This window comes from Pleurodeles waltl, chromosome 6 (assembly GCF_031143425.1).
Source record: "Pleurodeles waltl isolate 20211129_DDA chromosome 6, aPleWal1.hap1.20221129, whole genome shotgun sequence".
In the NCBI taxonomy this organism is placed as follows: Eukaryota; Metazoa; Chordata; class Amphibia; order Caudata; family Salamandridae; genus Pleurodeles; species Pleurodeles waltl.
This window is the reverse complement of record NC_090445.1, coordinates 1,661,947,626-1,661,965,841: the sequence shown is the minus strand read 5'-3', so window position 1 is coordinate 1,661,965,841 and position 18,216 is coordinate 1,661,947,626. Positions and strand designations below refer to the sequence as shown.

Sequence of the window (18,216 nt, the reverse complement as noted above, 5' to 3'; positions counted from 1 at the left end):
CAAATTGTCACTAACAGGCTAGTGACCAATTTCACCAATTCACATTGGCATACTGGGACACCCTTATAATTCCCTAGTATATGGTACTGAGGTACCCAGGGTATTGGGGTTCCAGGAGATCCCTATGGGCTGCAGCATTTCTTTTGCCACCCATAGGGAGCTCTGACAATTCCTACACAGGCCTGCCACTGCAGCCTGAGTGAAATAATGCACACATTATTTCACAGCCATTTTCACTGCACTTAAGTACCTTATAAGTCACCTATATGTCTAACCTTTACCTAGTAAAGGTTGGGTGCTAAGTTACTTAGTGTGTGGACACCCTGGCACTAGCCAAGGTGCTCCCACATTGTTCAGGGCAAATTCCCCGGACTTTGTGAGTGCGGGGACACCATTACACGCGTGCACTACACATAGGTCACTACCTATGTGTAAGCTTCACAATGGTAACTCCGAATATGGCCATGTAACATGTCTAAGGTCATGGAATTGCCCCCTCAATGCCATCCTGGCATCGTTTGGCACAATCCCATGATCCCACGGGTCTCTAGCACAGACCCGGGTACTGCCAAACTGCCTTTTCAGGGGTTTCACTGCAGCTGCTGCTGCTGCCAACCCCTCAGACAGGTTTCTGCCCTCCTGGGGTCCAGCCAGGCTTGGCCCAGGAAGGCAGAACAAAGGACTTCCTCAGAGAGAGAGGGTGTTACACCCTCTCCCTTTGGAAAAAGGTGTGAAGGCAGGGACGGAGTAGCCTCCCCCAGCCTCTGGAAATGCTTTCACAGATGGTGCCCATTTCTGCATAAGCCAGTCTACACCGGTTCAGGGACCCCTCAGCCCTGCTCTGGCGCGAAACTGGACAAAGGAAAGGGGAGTGACCACTCCCCTGACCTGCACCTCCCCTGGGAGGTGCCCAGAGCTCCTCCAGTGTGCTCCAGACCTCTGCCATCTTGGAAACAGAGGTGCTGCTGGCACACTGGACTGCTCTGAGTGGCCAGGGCCAGCAGGTGATGTCAGAGACTCCTTCTGATAGGCTCCTTTAGGTGTTGCTAGCCTATCCTCCCTCCTAAGCAGCCAAACCCTCTTTTCTGGCTATTTAGGGTCTCTGCTTTGGGGAATTCCTTAGATAACGAATGCAAGAGCTCATCAGAGTTCCTCTGCATCTCTCTCTTCACCTTCTGCCAAGGAATCGACTGCTGACCGCGCTGGAAGCTTGCAAAACTGCAACAAAGTAGCAAAGACGACTACTGCGACACTGTAACGCTGATCCTGCCGCCTTCTCAACTGTTTTCCTGGTGGTGCATGCTGTGGGGGTAGTCTGCCTCCTCTCTGCACTAGAAGCTCTGAAGAAATCTCCCGTGGGTCGACGGAATCTTCCCCCTGCAACCGCAGGCACCAAAGAACTGCATCACCGGTCCCCTGGGTCTCCTCTCAGCACGACGAGCGAGGTCCCTTGAATCCAGCAACTCTGTCCAAGTGACTCCCGCAGTCCAGTGACTCTTCAGTCCAAGTTTGGTGGAGGTAAGTCCTTGCCTCCCCACGCCAGACTGCATTGCTGGGAACCGCGTCTTTTGCAGCTGCTCCAGCTCCTGTGCACTTTTCCAGGATTTCCTTTGTGCACAGCCAAGCCTGGGTCCACGGCACTCTAACCTGCATTGCACGACCTCCTGAGTTGTCCTCCGGCGGCGTGGGACTCTCTTGTGCAACTTCGGGTGAGCACTGTTTCACTCCACTTCGTAGTGCCTGTTCCGGCACTTCTCCGGGTGCTGCTTGCTTCTGAGAGGGCTCCTTGTCTTGCTGGACGCCCCCTCTGTCCCCTCACTCAATTAACGACATCCTGGTCCCTCCTGGGCCACAGCAGCATCCAAAAACCCTAACCGCACGATTTGCAGCTAGCAAGGCTTGTTTGCGGTCTTTCTTCAGGAAAACACTTCTGCATGACTCTTCACGACGTGGGACATCCATCCTCAAAGAGGAAGTTTCTAGCCCTTGTCGTTCTTGCAGAATCCTCAGCTTCTACTGCCTAGTAGCAGCTTCTTTGCACCCACAGCTGGCATTTCCTGGGCATCTGCTCACTCTCGACTTGATCGTGACTTTTGGACTTGGTCCCCTTGTTCCACAGGTCCTCTCGTCTGGAAATCCATCGTTGTTGCATTGCTGGTGTTGGTCTTTCCTGCAGAATTCCCCTATCACGACTCCTGTGCTCTTTGGGGAACTTTAGTGCAGTTTGCACTCACTTTTCAGGGTCTTGGGGTGGGATATTTTTCTAAACCTCACTGTTTTCTTACAGTCCCAGCGACCCTCTACAAGGTCACATAGGTTTGGGGTCCATTCGTGGTTCGCATTCCACTTCTGGAGTATATGGTTTGTGTTGCCCCTATCCCTATGTGCTCCCATTGCATCCTATTGTAACTATACATTGTTTGCACTGTTGTCTATTGCTATACTGCATATTTTTGGTATTGTGTACATATATCTTGTGTATATTTGCTGTCCTCATACTGAGGGTACTCACTGAGATACTTTGGCATATTGTCATAAAAATAAAGTACCTTTATTTTTATTATATCTGTGTATTGTGTTTTCTTATGATATTGTGCAAGTGACACTAGTGGTACTGTAGGAGCTTCACTCGTCTCCTAGTTCAGCCTAAGCTGCTCTGCTAAGCTACCATTATCTATCAGCCTAAGCTGCTAGACACCCTATACACTAATAAGGGATACCTGGGCCTGGTGCAAGGTGTAAGTACCCCTTGGTACTCACTACAAGCCAGTCCAGCCTCCTACACCTGGTACTAAAGAAGAGGAAGACCAACTTGAAGGTTGAGAAATGAGAAACCCTGGTGCATGCTTGCCAAGCCAAAGACCCTCAGGTTTTTTGGAAGGCAGTATGTGCCGGCCTCTTTCCGGAGCCCGCTCCCAACAAAGTCAGTACTCGCATAGGTCCTGAGGAATGGAGCCCCCATTTTAGTAGAATTTATCACTTCAATGATTCCATCCAAGAGAGAGGGTTTGATGATTGCACATTGTTTTAGAATATTTAATTATTTTCTGAGGAGGTGTTCAGTGCCATCATTAATAGCCCTTGCAAAAAGCACCTGGTCCCCGATGGGATCCTCGTGTGTATATATACAAAGAAAATCCAGGGTTCTGGACTTCTCTGCTTATCAGGGTTATAAATTCTGCTTATAAGGTAGGCATTCCATCCACCTGTCACTGTATCACAATTATGGCAGTTTTTAAAAAGAAGAACGCACAGGACCCAAAGTGCTATTGCCCAATCTCCTGTTTGGATTCCGCTGTTAAAATCATTGGGAGAATAATATTGGACAGACTGCTTTTCTGGTTTTCAGAAAAGAATATTTTTTCACAGGTTCAATATGGTTTTAGAAAAGGCTTGGAACTATAGATCAATGCCTGTTAGTGTCTAAATATACATTTGCCAAATGTAGTCCCCTCGATTTAGCATTTATGGATCTATAAAGTGCTTTTGATTGTGTAAATAGATCCAAACTTTGGGACATTTTAATTTCCTTAGGTCTCGAGGAGGAATTGTTGACTTTTTTGAGGACCTGCATCTGGACCTGGTTGCTTTGGTGAGGCATGGGTATGGAAGAGAGTGTTTTGCCTTCTTCCCGGTTAAACTAGAAGTACGTTGGGCTGTGTGCTGGCACCTCTTCTCTTTTTACTTTATGTAAATGGTGTGGAAGCCCTCCTAATGATTTCAGGGGCAGACGTCCCGGCGGTTAACAAAAAATCTGTTCCTACACTTCTATATGTAGACGATGATGTGCTGCTTGCCTGTACGGCTAGTGATCTGAAGACATTGCTTTCCACTTTTAGTCTGTTCATGAAGCAGTTGGATATGGAAACCAACCTGACAAATATTTTATTATGGTGTGCAGCCCTAAAAACGTTGGAACTTGCTGCGTTAGTTTTTTTGGGGGGTGGGGGGGACATTGAGAAAGTGACCAATTTTCCATATCTTGGCATAATGTATGATAGCGCATGCTCTTGGGCGCCATGTGTCAGCAGCAGGAAAATGGCTTTCGGCATGTGGTTAGTTCATTCGTTTCTCTTGCCTCCTCTTTAGGAAACAAACCTCTAAAGTAGGAAGTGTCTTCCTATATCGTCCTTGATCGTGGATCATGTGTATGGATGATAGAAATGTGGGTAGTATCCAAACCGAGGAAAATAGTGTGTGTCGCCATGTGTTGGGGTCCCCTTATCAATGTCGCTTTTTGCCATCCACCACGAACGGTCCTGGAGTGTATCGAGGCTCAGATTAGCTTTGCTTCCCTGATGCTTTGGTGCACAGTTTGGTATAATGAGAAAGCTAGTCTGAACAGAGAAATCATTTGGATTGTCTCTCCTGCGGTCATGGGAACAGGATACCCTGGCCTAAAAATATTAGGGAGGCAACTTCTACCCGAATCTGCCCTTCCATTTGTGAGAAGCCATCAGATATTTGCAAAAAGAACAGAGGGTGGATTAGGAAATGTTTTTTCTCTCTCATAGAAGGGCTCAGAGAGAGGGTAGAGAATTATTGAAGCCCTTATTGTCTTTTAAAACTGCACTGAGAGCGCTACCTTATATGAATCTGGTCCCAGGCACTTGAGAACGTATGATGTTATCCTGGTTTAGGATAGGCTTAATTATGTGGCTAGTCTGTTTCCCACAGGACGCTTTGCTTCTTCTGATATATGCACATGCCCGTGTGATGGGTTGTCTCCCCTGACCCTGTTACATTTTGTTTTCTTCAGTAATTAATACCTCCCCCTGCCAAATGCTATTTTTTTGCCTGTGCTACGAAAATCCAAATTTAGCAAGCATATGCAGCAACTAGAACATCCTGACTTATGTACAGTGGTAGCCTCCTTTCCAAAAGGCTGCATAATTCAGTAATGTTTTTAAATTTGTCCTTTTAGATTTTTAGGCATACAATTTTTACTCATGTCTTTAGTGCTTTTTGATGCCTTTCTTATCCTTTTATACTTGTTAGAACTATTTATGGATCTGTGTCTATCTTGTTTCTTTTGTTGCCTACTTTGTAAGTGATCGAATAAAGATTATTATTGTTTGCAATGAATGATAGGAAGGCCTATTAAATTGGGCAAAAGTAACACTTACCTGGAGCACTCAGAAATGACAGAAGCGTGATTTGAAGCACTTGAAAAAGCTAATTATTTTTAGTAAATTATTACTTGTGCTGCCAACCTCTCTCTTTCCTCTGCAAAGGAGGCCTTTTGTAAATCGTGACCAGAATGCAGTGGAAGTACTATGCACTCTTGATATTTCTATATCTCCCTTCAGACCACTGTGAGTCGCGTTGTATATCTACAGAGTTGTTTAGGCTCATTTAGATACTCGTTTATTGTTTGTAATTTGTCTTAACTGTTTTAAGCTGCCTGTTTCCATATTGTGTAGTCATGTGTCTCAGTTTCTATAAAATATGTTTTACAAATAATAAAACGTTGCATAATGAACTAAATAACTTCAGTTTGCAATATCATGTTGTATTAGGCTACGAAGAAGTTGTACGACATCATAAGTTCAGGAAAACAATCACCTTTCAGACATCAGTGCATCTAATTAAACTGAATTATAATTGGTAGCTAGTTTTGTAAATGCCACCAACTATCATGTGAATTGCTCCATGTTTTGTTAAAAGTAGCTGCACAAACACTGCTCCTTTTTTGGGGGAAAAAGAGAAGAAGGGACTATGTAAAAATCTGATTATTGTGAGGTTGGGCGTTTCTAATGTGGCACCAGAGGGTTTTAGTGTAAGCAGCGCTGTTCCGTGGATCATGCTGTATCATATAGAGAAGGCATTCTCGATGTTTCTTTCTCTTTTCTTTAAAAGTGGAAAATAATTCATTTTGTTTCCCTTTCTCCAGATTGAAAAAGACATGTCTGATGTTAGTTTGGGTCCTACTCCAATCCCAGAACTCACTCACCTCATGATCGGCCTGGAAAGCTGCTCATTTCTGGTGCGTATGCTTTGTGGAAGTAATAACACTTGCTCTACATTGCAGTTCTACAACTTCATTGAGAATATGGTTTACCTAATGCATGTGTAATATTTGTAGATTTGCACTGAACCGGTCTATTTTGACGAAACAGAAAGCACTGTGTATCTAATGTGTATGGACATGGGACATTAGAGCAGACACAAGGGAGAATGAATTAGGTTAATGTGAAATGCATTCTACTTGAAATAGTAATGTGCTCAGATTTCCTAATTTGGGGAAATGTTAAAGTATATTGGAAGGCTAAGTGTGCAGAAAGACCACCAGTGGGTGTTTTCAGGACAGTCTTGGAGATCAGGTTTTTGGATGGATGGTTATATACACAAATCAGACTGGTTCAAACTGGACCAAGAGCTTAAGCAATGTGATCTGCTCAACTAGCACATCAATTTGCAGATTGTTGAGTTTGTGAATAGTCCTCTAAAGTCGAAATGGTATCACACTGGTTGTTTTCATGATTACAACTGTTATTGGATGCGGGTTGAATCGCAGTACGCCTCCTTAAAACTCTTGCAAGCCAGCAAAGGTTCAATTATTCAGTAGTATGATAATTGTTGTACTCATTGTGCAAGTCTTGCTTTCCCTTCTTACTTACTGCTGGGGAAATGCTTGTAATGCAGGTGGGATCGAAAACGATTCACCAAAAGATGCTGTCACTTAAAATGTTATCAAGGAGACCAGAAGTAAATGGTAAATGTTCAGTTCATGCCTCTCATCCACCCATCCCCCATACCCCCCAGCATCACAAACCTTTGCAGCACCATTCGTATTTTTCCACCTTTTGGCCCCCTCTGTTTATGCACTTTTTGTATTTATATCCTGTTCTTTCCTTCCTGTGTGGGAATCCAACAGAGGTCAATGGGTAGACCTGGTAGCACTTTTGCCATCTCCTTTGTGGCCAAGTCCTTGTCACATTTGTTTGAGAGGGATTCAGGAGTGAGAAAGGTTTCCTTTTCAGAATTGCCTATTTGAACTAGTGTAAGGGTCACCTCCCTCCTTCCAGGGTTCATTAACACTTTTAAGTACCTCTTTGTAAGAGCAGTTATTCGAAAGGCTGAGGCTGCCATAGTACAGGGTCACCTATTAAAACCTAGGTTATTACAGTACTGCATTGGAGTGCTCCTTCTTTGGAACACAACCAAACATCTTGGGGCATTCTGGAGTTGATCAAGCTCTTCAAGCAAAATCCCCAAGAAAGGCAAGGTGCAAAAACTAATCAGTCACAATTTTGTGTGTCATGTCATGAGGTTCTAGTAAATCAACATTATTGCCTGTGAATGGTGCACTTGTACTGGGGGAGCGGGAGCTGAGGGGAAGGCCAAAACAACTTAGCCTTGTAGCAGCATTTGAAAATTGCATCATTTAGTGTTAATAAATGCAAACTTATTTTGCTATCTGGGATTTTATAACGGGTCTTTCTTTGGATGCTCTTTTTTCGTTGCATCACAAAAGGGGGGGTAAGTACATTGCTTCTGCAGTAGTACCAGTACCATTAGTGTTTTTGTCTCATTTACTAACGAAAGTTAAAATTCAGCATTTACAGTCATTGAACCTTTGGGTTCTCCCTTGAGATAGGTGTCTCGGTCCTCAGTATATTTATCATTTCCAAGTGATGAATTATTCTCAGTGCCTCAAAAGTCTTTGACTCTATCTTCCTGTATTTCTTCAGATGACCTAGGGTTGTAGGAATTTCTATTCATATAGATGCCTCCTCTTCACCCATTTTTAACTAATGTGTAGTAAATTGTGTAATGTGGTGCTCAAAAAAACTAGTGAACAATGGACTTTCTTTACTGATCTTGCCTGCTTCATCACCGGAAGTTGCGTCTCTTGAGGAGACAACTGTCCAAGCCCCTGTGGACCAGAGAACAGCCACATTAACTAATGGAACTGTCTCATGTTCCTGGGGGAGACTTCTTCAAAAACACTAAAGTGGATACAGCTACACATAGTGATCTGGTGATAGTGGTCCACCTCACCCAAATAAATCTCTTTCCTAGAGTCTCGCCCAGGTTTGGTGCAGATCCATTTCCCTTCCCAACTTGAAAGGGAAGATAATCCAGCCCTTTGCAGGAATAGAACTACAACTGTTGTTAGATTTGGAAGGAGTCAGATTGAATGGTGCAAATGCTCACATATATATGCGTTTTTGGGGGCTGACCAATTTTCAAAGCTAACCCCACAATGTTCTACTCGCTCCCACTACTTGAGTGATTATGAGAATAATTGTCTATGTTCATAGTGTATGCAGTAGTAAAACCATTTGTGCCTGTTGGGAATTCTTGTCTGAATTCCTGACAAGCGAAAAAACATTTTCGTTTATGGCAGAAAATGCCTTTATGAATCAGATAGTAGATGTTTTCTGTTTGGCATTCTCTCAGCTTCAGGGTTGTTCATTAAAGTTCTTTCTTCAGTTCCTTCCCATCGATGCATGCAGGTTGTGCATCTCTGCCTTTACTACAGTAAAGGGCAATTAAGTGTTGTCTCTGGAGGACCAGACCAGAATATAATAATTTTATGTGCACAAGGCCACAGAACTTCGTATTCAGTGAACATCTAGTAGTCTCAGCTAGCTCCTTGCCAAGGTCTTTGGTTTAAAGGAGTTCTGCTAGACACTTTTCTAGTAATGGTCTAGCCATTAACAGAGAGAGAGCAGAAGCATTAAGATCTGTGAGGAGCCTCAGGAAATGCTGCATCTCCTCCAGTCTGTCTGAAAATTAGTCTTGCAGCACCATCAGGCTCTTAGCTTGTGAACAACTATGAAGGCCATATCTCATGAACATAATCCTTTCAAAAGATTATGTAGATTTGCACCTTTGTGAAGCCGACCACAGGATTTGATCTTTTTAGCCACTTCTTTTGACAGTTTTGGTAAGGACTGACTCTTGTTAGTACGGCTGTGGAGGTCACTGCCAGGGTCTGAACTCTAATAGGTTGCAGTCCACCCTAGAAATGACATTTCCTACAAATGATCTGGAGTTGACAGAGATGTTCATCAGACTAAGTTTATTTCTTCCCCTTCTTCAAGGAAAAATTATCTGCATCCTCTGTTTGAACCAAGGAGGATTGCTTTAATTTGTTTGCCACTTAGCTGGAGGGCCCTGCTTTCAAAACATGTACCTCTTGGCCTTTCATCTGGCTGGCAACACAGGTGTCCGGGCAGACACCTGATGCTGGTTGTGGCATGTTCCTCTTAAGTGGTAGTTGAATTACAAGACCCTTCAGTCTGACTTCAGGAAATAGGGTTGTGCTCATTTAGACCTATTTACGGCAGAGGATAATCACCACAGCCCTCAGTAGGCTTTCATCTAAGAGCAGGAGCGGATTTCCTAATGGATTTTCCCAGTTTGGGTCAGGAGGGAAATTACTTTCATTTCCCTTCAGTCCATCATTTTGAGAGGAATCTCCAGAAAGTCAGAAATGTGTGCAGCCAAGGCATATATGACTTTCAGATCTGATTTCACCCTTCAGCAATAGCTTGTGGTGCTTTCACAGGTTTTGAGATTCATATTCATTAGGAAGACCAGTCCCTCCGTCTCAGTCTATCAATGATAAACTTGAGAACCGGGGTCCCTAGAAACTAGCATATATGGGAATGTCAAATGAAGCATTACTGTAATTTGTAAGGCCAGGAAAGGATCCAGTTGGTTGTGTTAATATTTCCAATGGCTTTGGTTTTGCTACTTTTTTTTTATTTTATTTTTTTAATAACCAATTTTATTTACCTTGGGAGTAAGAGAAGACAGTGAGCCCAGAACCGTTCAATCAGTTGAAACAGATCTATACAGTTGATGACAACCCTGTCCCCTTTCTCCACCTAAACAAAGGCATTCCACTCAGAGGGGCAACCCATGATGTCTGCCATTTTCCCCAAATGTTCTCATATTTCTGAGGACAACCATGGGCTTCATATATCAGCTTTTCTAACTGAGAGCACCAGTCAACCGCCGCCCGCCATTTAGACATTGATGGTGCCGCCGGACTTCTCCATAATTGCGCAATGTCTCTTTTGGCCACCAGGCATGCAACCCCCACAAAGGTTTGATCAGCTCTTGGCCCCCAAATCCTCCAGAAGCCCCAGCAGCTCTACCTTAACAGTCAGCTCAATTGGTCACCCCAGAACCTCAAATCTCCTGCTCCACCGCCTCCCGACATTCCCATGCTACTTGTATAAGGTGCGCCTCCAGGTGACCACATCTAAACAGCCAGGAGGTGTCCCGGACATATGCGTTGCAGGTGCAATGGGGATAAATATGTGATGTGGAAGTAATTGATCTGTATCATCCGTAGGCACGCAGATATGGGCAGTTCTCTGGGTGCAAGGTACGCCTCTCTCCAGTCATTCTCACCCAGCTCCCCCACCCAGGCCATCCACCTGTCTCGCAGCCTGGCGAGGCCGTCAAGGGGTATTTGTAAGCAAAGAACGGTAAATTTGAGTAATAGCACCCCTCCCCAGGTGGCCCGTAAGAAGTTTCATCTCAAGAGTGCTATGATCCAGAAGGGTCAGAGCGGACAGCAGGTGGGCCTGCAGGGCGTGGCGCAGCTGGAGGAAACAAAATTACTGGGTATTGGCCAAGGCATGCTGGAAAGATATTAGGTGGTCGCCATCATTTGTGTCCCTTCAGGTAGGTAATCCAATGTTGTCCCACTGCCTAAAGCCCCTCAACAAGGACACCTGTCTCAACCATGTGGCCTGCCATAAAGGCGTCAGCTTAGTAAAGCGCAGATCCCACCCTGTTAGTCATAGGGCCACCCTACAACACCGCACCGCCACCCTCGTGCAGCCAGGGGTGGCCTGTGGGATCGGACCACCATACAACAAGCCCAGTAGGTGATCAAATCCCAGGTGGTAGAGCTCCAGATGATAAACCGGGTCGTCCCACCCACCAGGGAACCATTCATTGATCGGTACCATTTGAGCAGTCAGATAATATATATAGATGTCTTGTACCCCCAATCCACCCTCGTAGGGAGATTTCCTTGCGGAGCACAAAGCCACTCTGTCGCCCTTCTGCCGATATAAAGGATGTAAGATTGAAGGTGAGGGACCGGAACCAGGTATGAGGCACTAAATATGGGAAGTTTGTCAGGACATACAGATAGCGAGGAAGACAGATAATCTGGAAGAGGTCTTTGCGGCCTCATTGGATCAATGACAAGCGACGCCAGTGGGTCAAGTCCACATCTCGAGCCCGGGATAGGGGCTGAATGTTTAGTTGCCAAGCCAGTTCTGGTATAGGGGATAGGTGAATTCCTAAGTATTTAAATGTGTTCCGCCTTATATCCGGACACCTGACACTGCCCCTGCACTTCCTCGTACTTCCACAAGTTGCGACTTCCTGGGACCCAGTCGCAGCCTCGAGGCCTCATCATACAGCGTCAAGAGCTCTAGGCAATGGGGGTCTGAAGCTCTGGGGCTCCTCCAGAAACACCAGGATGTCGTTAGTGTACAGAGACACACAATCTTCGTAACCGTTTCCCCCAAACTCCATCTGCTGATAGCGGGTCACAGCGTAGAAGGCAAGCCAGTGGCTCGATTGCCAGGACAAATGGTAGAGGGGGAAAAGGGACATCCCTGACACATCGAATCGGAGAGGGGTCTGACATAAGGCTATAAACCCACACCTGCGCTGATGGGTCATAGTAGAGAAGGTGGACCATTTTTTTAAATGTCAGGCCAAAGCCCGTTCGCACCAGGACACCTTCAAGGAAGTTCCAGGCCTGGGTATCAAAAGTATTGTGGAAATCCACCAGAAGAAGTGTCAATCCGCCTTCCAGTCTCTCCTTCTGCGAAAGTGCCACCTGGACCCGTTGTATACAATGATGCATGTTCCTGCCTGGCATAAATCCTCACTGATCGGGATGGATCAAATAGGGCAACGTGCGTGCCAATCAGGTTGCCAGAATCTTGACTTATATTTATAAATCTGTGTTGATCAATGAAACAGTGATAAGATGAACATTGATCCCGGGGTAGGTTATCCTTGGGTATGTTATCCTTGGGTATGTTATCCTTGGGTATGACCACGATCGTAGTGCAGTCAAGACCCCGGGGCGAATGAGCCACATTGAAGCACCTCCTCGTACGCATTCAACATATGGGGCACAACATGTGAGTGAAATTTCTTACAGTATTCAGTGGGGTACCCATCAGGGTCAAAGATTTTCCCAGACTGAAGGCCTGAAATGGCGTCTTCCACCTCCTCAGCTGTCGGAGGTAGATCTAGTTCCTTAGCCAGTGAAACTGGGAACGGAGGCAGTGGAATTTCCCCAGAATGGGATTTTCTTCTTTCTCTGGGGGTTGAGGGACCTGCGCATTGAGATCTTTGTAATAGGAGGCAAAAGTGTGGGCAATCGCCTGCAGCTCCTCCTGTACAGATACCACCCGGGCTGAAACGTCGCAAACCAGTACAGCAGCATCCCATTCTTGTCACCTAGCTCATATACCCTCTGCGTCGAGGCTTGCCAGTGCTGATTAGCCTCGGAAATGGATGCCTGTCGAAACTCTGCACGTAGGAGCACGAGCTGTCTCCCCAGCTCTCCCCCTTCTGACCATAGATCCCGATGCTCCAGGTCTGCTATCTTGCTCTCTAACTCAGTTATCAGCTGGGCTTGCTGGGCTTCTCGCCACCTGACATATCCTTTGATGATTCCCCTCAGGGAGGGTTTGCTGGCCGCCCAGAGGGTCATTGCAGATGCCACTGACCCAGAGTTTTCCCTGAAATAATATCTTAGTTTTTAGTCCATGAAGTCAACACACTCAGGATCTTTCAGGCACCATGCTCTGAAGTGCCACATTGGGGCCTGGGTTTGTGAAGGGGCACCCCAACCCATCACAATAGAAGGGTGGTCAGAGATACTGCGGGCGAGAATCTGGACTGGAGACAAGGCCAGCTTGCAGTTGCAAGTGCTAGGAATGCCATGCATCACATAGGCCCAGGGAGTCCACCCACGTAGACAAACCTTTCGATCCAGACCACTGACCCGGTTGAGGGTCAGCAGAAGTGTCTCGGATAGGATGTGGAACTGCATTGAAGTCGCCCCCTATGATCGTAGTACCCTGTGGAAGGGTCAACAGTAGACTCTGCTACTCAGTCAGAGTGGGTCGTAGCAACTGTGGAGGGACATAACAGGAAACCCGGTTGATCTGTTTGCCGGCCAACTGGCCCACTATGCCAGCATACCTCCCCTGAGGGTCAGCGTGGATCTCGGCCCCAACATGGGCAATGACTTATGGAGCATGAGGGCTAACCCCCTCAAGCCGCTGGAGAATCCAGCATGGTACACCCGGTCATAGCCAAAACGACCTAAAAATGCAACCTGGGAACCCACCAGGTGGGTCTCCTACCGGAGGCCACCACCAGGGCGGTACCTGTTGATATATTGCAGAGCAGCTGATCTCTTAATGCAGTCTAGCAGACGGTTAACATTTCAGGATAGTATCCTGGGCATGGCATTATAACGTATGTATGTGGTGGGCTCCGCCAAGCTTCCTCATAGGACCGAAGCTGCTGAGCGGATGGTCTGCCACTGGCAGAGAGGGTAAACATGTTGTCAGATAGGACACTCACTGCGAACACAGCTAACCTAGAGAACAAGCGATTAACACAAACATAACACAACTCCCCGTGATACCCTCCCCCCCCCACCGCCTACCCCCCCTCCCAATACTTCTACTCCAGAAGCATCTGTTGCCCCTTCCCAATAGATCATGTAAACCAACAAGCTAAAACTCCTCGGTTTTGGGGGACCTCGCAGCTAAACAATGCCTTCGATATGGATGTGTTGTCTGACAACAGCAGATTAAGCAACAAGAAGCAGTTACTGTCACCCAGGCCATGACAGCCGCCCCAGGTCCATCAGTTCCGGCAGCTGCCATATATTGTCCGGCCCAGGCCCCATTCACAGCTTTCTTCCCAAGCCCAGCCCACAGCACCTGCAGTCAGTCCTAAGGAATCAGCATCTTCTCCCCCAAGCCAAAAAAGGTGGGAGTGGGCACCAGGACAGCATCCAGGCCAGTCTCTGTCTGCACCTAACACAGCAGCGAGGCATCCGGGCATCCATTCTGCTCCCTGCCCCCAGCTTGCTTCTACCTCGATCGGGCGAGCAATGATGCCCCAGGGTCTCCAGAACCACTTGCTAGCCCCTCCTTCGGCTCTAGGGTCTGCAATGTGCGTTTCTCTGCCACCCACTCCTAGGCCTGCTCTGGAGTCTCAAAAAAATACATATTTGATTCAGAGATTCAGGGCACGCAGTTTCTGTTAAACGACATTGAAGGATCTGCGCTTTTGCTGCACTGCCCTAGAGTAAACCGGAAAGATCAATATTTTACAGTTCTGGTAGCGGACATCCAGCTGGGCTCTGGCCTCGCGTAAGATGGCATCCCGGTCCCCAAAGGTTAGGATCCTCAGGATTACCGGGCGGGGTGGAGCACTTACAGGTGGCCGATGCGCCATGGAGCAGTGCACTCATACTATAGTGAATGTGGGAGATAGTTTCTCTGCAGACACCCAGGTACGGAACCCACTCACAAAGGCCACCGCCACATCCGTGTCGTCCATGTTCTCTGGTAGGCCCACTAGGTGCAGATTGTTGCGCAGTGCCCGGTTCTCCGCATCTTCCACTCGCTCTTGGAGTACAGTCACCAAAGACACAAGTTTCGAGACCTGGTTTTTGGCAAGTCCTGTCTGATCAGTGAGAGGTCTATATGGAGTTGAGTTGTGGATCGCCTTAAGGATGGCATTGAGGTCTGGCTGTGGCGCGGAGGGCCCCACAAACGAACCAGCCACTCCAGCAGTATCATCCGCAGAAGGGTTGTGAATCAGAGAAGAAAAACAGGGGGCAGCTGACAACCTTCATCAAGGGAGGGGGCGTGTTATGTTGCCACCTCAGCAAGGCCGGCTGTGCCATAGGCCCCACCAGACCACCCATCCCCCACACGCTGTCCTCCTCCTCCTGTCTACTGCTGTGCTATTGTCTCCGGGTGTCCCTCAGGGGGGAAAGGGGGTCCAGGGCCACCCAGCCCAAGGCCCTAGGAGAGAGGCCCGTCTCTACGGACCCTACTGGGCGCCCAGGCTCCATAAATCGCTACGGGCCCAGGTCAGTTTCATGCAGCGCCCGCTATCTTAGAGTCAGGAAGGCACCGTGGATTGGCACACTGTGCCGGTCCACAAAGTCTTCTGCCCGATGTGGCCAGGCCCACTCCTTCCCCCAGTCTCCACAGGCAGATTTTGTCAGGCAGGATATTGGCGGATTTTCAGCAGGCTGCAGAGGTTGTCTAAAATGCGGCCTCCTTGTTGGTCTAAAAAATCCTTATTTCTTTACAGGCCTTCTTGGATGATGTCTTAACATTGATGACGCATAGTGGATTCAAGAATGTTGGTTTAATACTACAGACATTAAGTATCAGCTGTTATTGCCTACCTTAATGGGCTTGAAGACGTTTTCTCCTTGTAAGATGAGGCACATAAGCAGCACTTTCAGTCTTCTCCAATTGCATCATCCTGTTGTGAACCTCTTCCCACAGTGGAGGGTCTCTTTAATGCACAGAGAATTTGAACTTGCAGCATATTGTGTCATTGACTGCTTGACGTAGAACACAGTCACTTATTCATTGTTACCCGTGTGTAAGAATTTGTGATTTCAAGCTCTCTCTCACTGTCAGGGATTAATTTTCTGTTTTCCACAAAGATAATAAGATGTAGAGAACAGACAAGTCTTTCTTTCTTAAGGTTTTGATAGACTTGTATCTTCTGTAGGGTACAGTTTCTCTGATTTCACTCAAGACTGCATGCATCCTTGACCTGTGAAACTTCTATGCAACATGGACCTTGGCACAGCTTTGAAATTCTCCTTGGAGAAAATGACTGCATGCAGATCTTGTTTTAAATGCCTGTGAGAGTTTCACCACAGACAACAATGTGGCTATGGGCTCTATTGCCAAGTGATAGTTTTGTGGCTGTTATGTGGAGGTTTCTGCCTACTTTGTTTTCATGTACACAAAGCAAACGCGGCATCAGTGGCTTTTCAAAAAATCGTGCGTTTGCAGATATTTGGAGAGCAATCCGTTCACCAGTCCCACGTGCTTTTTGTAAGCATTATTCACAGTATAAATGTACGGAAAGTATGCATTTTCTTGCAAAGATTAATCCATTCGCTGGGATGTTCTGCGTGGCATATTTGCTTGAAGTCTGATTTTTGCATATGCTGTTTCTTTTTTCTAGGCTATTTGAGACTGTAGAATCAAGTTGGGAAAGCAAGAATGACAGAGTAGAAGGAATTACATCCATATTGATAACTAATGCTCTATTTTTTGCAGTCCGTCCTTGACTCACCAGCCACCCTTGGTAAGCATGTGCTGTGCCATAAACATGCATAGCAGGACAATGTATAACAGCTGGGCTGGATAGATGATGATGCAATTGTGAGGGACTGGTCCACAAGCAAAGGATGTGCTCATCCTAGGGTATAGGTGGGGAAATTTAAGTAATAGCATTTTTAGGCCCTTCGTACATTGTGGTTATTTCACTAGACGTGAATGATGTAGAGCATACATTTTGGATGCTAAAGTCACCATGAAGGTATCCTTTATTGTGCTGTGCATATTCCTACAAAAACAACTGTTGTTTAGACAGTTTTGTAAGTGATGAATAAATAGCTTATTGTTATAATGTACTTGACCGTGTCCAACTCAACCTGAAGCCTTTGGTCATTGTCCATAAACGGAATGTTGTTAGACTTGTCAGTCTCATATACCTTGAGTCCTATAATGCAGCCAAATAACTTTTTTCTTGTGGCATAGGAAGAAGACTTTATACCATTCGCTGTACTGAATATGATGATGGGCGGTGGAGGGTCATTCTCTGCAGGAGGGCCAGGCAAGGGCATGTTCACCAGGCTGTACCTCAACGTACTTAACAGGTTTGTGTTTGATGGGCGGTGGAATTCTCTGCAGGAGGGCCAGGCAAGGGCATGTTCACCAGGCTGTACCTCAACGTACTCAACAGGTTTGTGTTTGAAAGCCCTGGTTGAGAGCTTTGTTCCATGCATTTCCCCTTAACTGTGACTTAGCTTCTAATTCTGCAGCGAGGATGCTGCTGGAGTTTGGTATTTTTCTACATGTATGTTCAATGCCGGAAGTGCATCCAAAAACTGCAGTAGAGGCAACTGTGCATGAACATTTAATTATTATGATTATCATCCTTCGCTATTTATGACCGAAATAAAACATAGGCTCTGTAAACCAAACATAACTCAGTGTATGTATTTCTTATACAAGAAAGAGACATGCTTATTGTGGAATTTAGGAATATCTAGAATGCTTCAAGTTCTTGCAAGAAGTGAAGAAATACTTTTAGTTCAGTTACTATGTTTAGGAATTTCTAGACTGTTCAAAATAATGTTGACAAGGTAGTATACCGTGGAAAAAGAATTACAGCCCTAGACAAAATATTTCAACTTCATTCTGTAGGGGGAGGTAGAACTGTCTTTCTCTTTCCACCTCAATGCATAGCTATATTGTTTTACTCTGTTAATCGTTCACAGTTCTCTTGAGATGCTGGCTATTTGGCTCGGTTATTTAGGCAGCACCAAAAGTGATTAATTGGATGCTTGAATTAGACCCAACCTTTGGTAATTACTCTGTGCTACAGTCTAGTGTTATCTTGTCTCACATGCAGGGATCAGCCATATGCTAACACGTGTTTGCCCATCCCAAAAGGGGTAGTCTAGACAAAACTAGCAGGATATGTTCCCTTTAAACTGGAACACTGACAATCTCAGAAGGGTTTCAGTTTTGTTAGTCTTCATCAGTGAAGTGAAGCTTAAGGTGTTCATGTGCATTAATTCTGTTTTCCTTCTTCAGACACCACTGGATGTACAATGCAACTTCATATCATCACAGTTATGAGGATACTGGGCTCCTGTGCATACATGCCAGTGCTGATCCAAGACAGGTATTTACTAGACTGACTGATAAACGTCTTTGATGATTACATTTCGAGCTGCTTGATTACAATATTTTAGTGCAAATTAAATCCCCCAAAATGCATACATAAAATAGTATTAATATCTTTCTGACACTGTAAAAACAAAATAAAACATCTTGAAGTAAATGGATGAAAGTACTGATATCTTGGTGTTTGTGGAGGGCACGTAAAAAGGGATGACTGGAACATCAGAATGATGTATTA

The 18,216-nt window shown here is 45.9% G+C and overlaps 1 protein-coding gene across 1 annotated transcript in view; it reads left to right on the top strand.

Annotated features, from left to right (window-relative positions):
• PMPCA (peptidase, mitochondrial processing subunit alpha) overlaps window positions 1-18,216 on the top strand; it is an 88,487-nt gene that overhangs the window by 46,006 nt on the left and 24,265 nt on the right. The window contains exons 8-10 of the mRNA XM_069241605.1: window positions 5,894-5,986; window positions 16,827-16,945; window positions 17,889-17,979. Coding sequence (XP_069097706.1) covers window positions 5,894-5,986; window positions 16,827-16,945; window positions 17,889-17,979 — 303 coding nt within the window. The remainder of the gene's footprint in view (window positions 1-5,893; window positions 5,987-16,826; window positions 16,946-17,888; window positions 17,980-18,216) is intronic.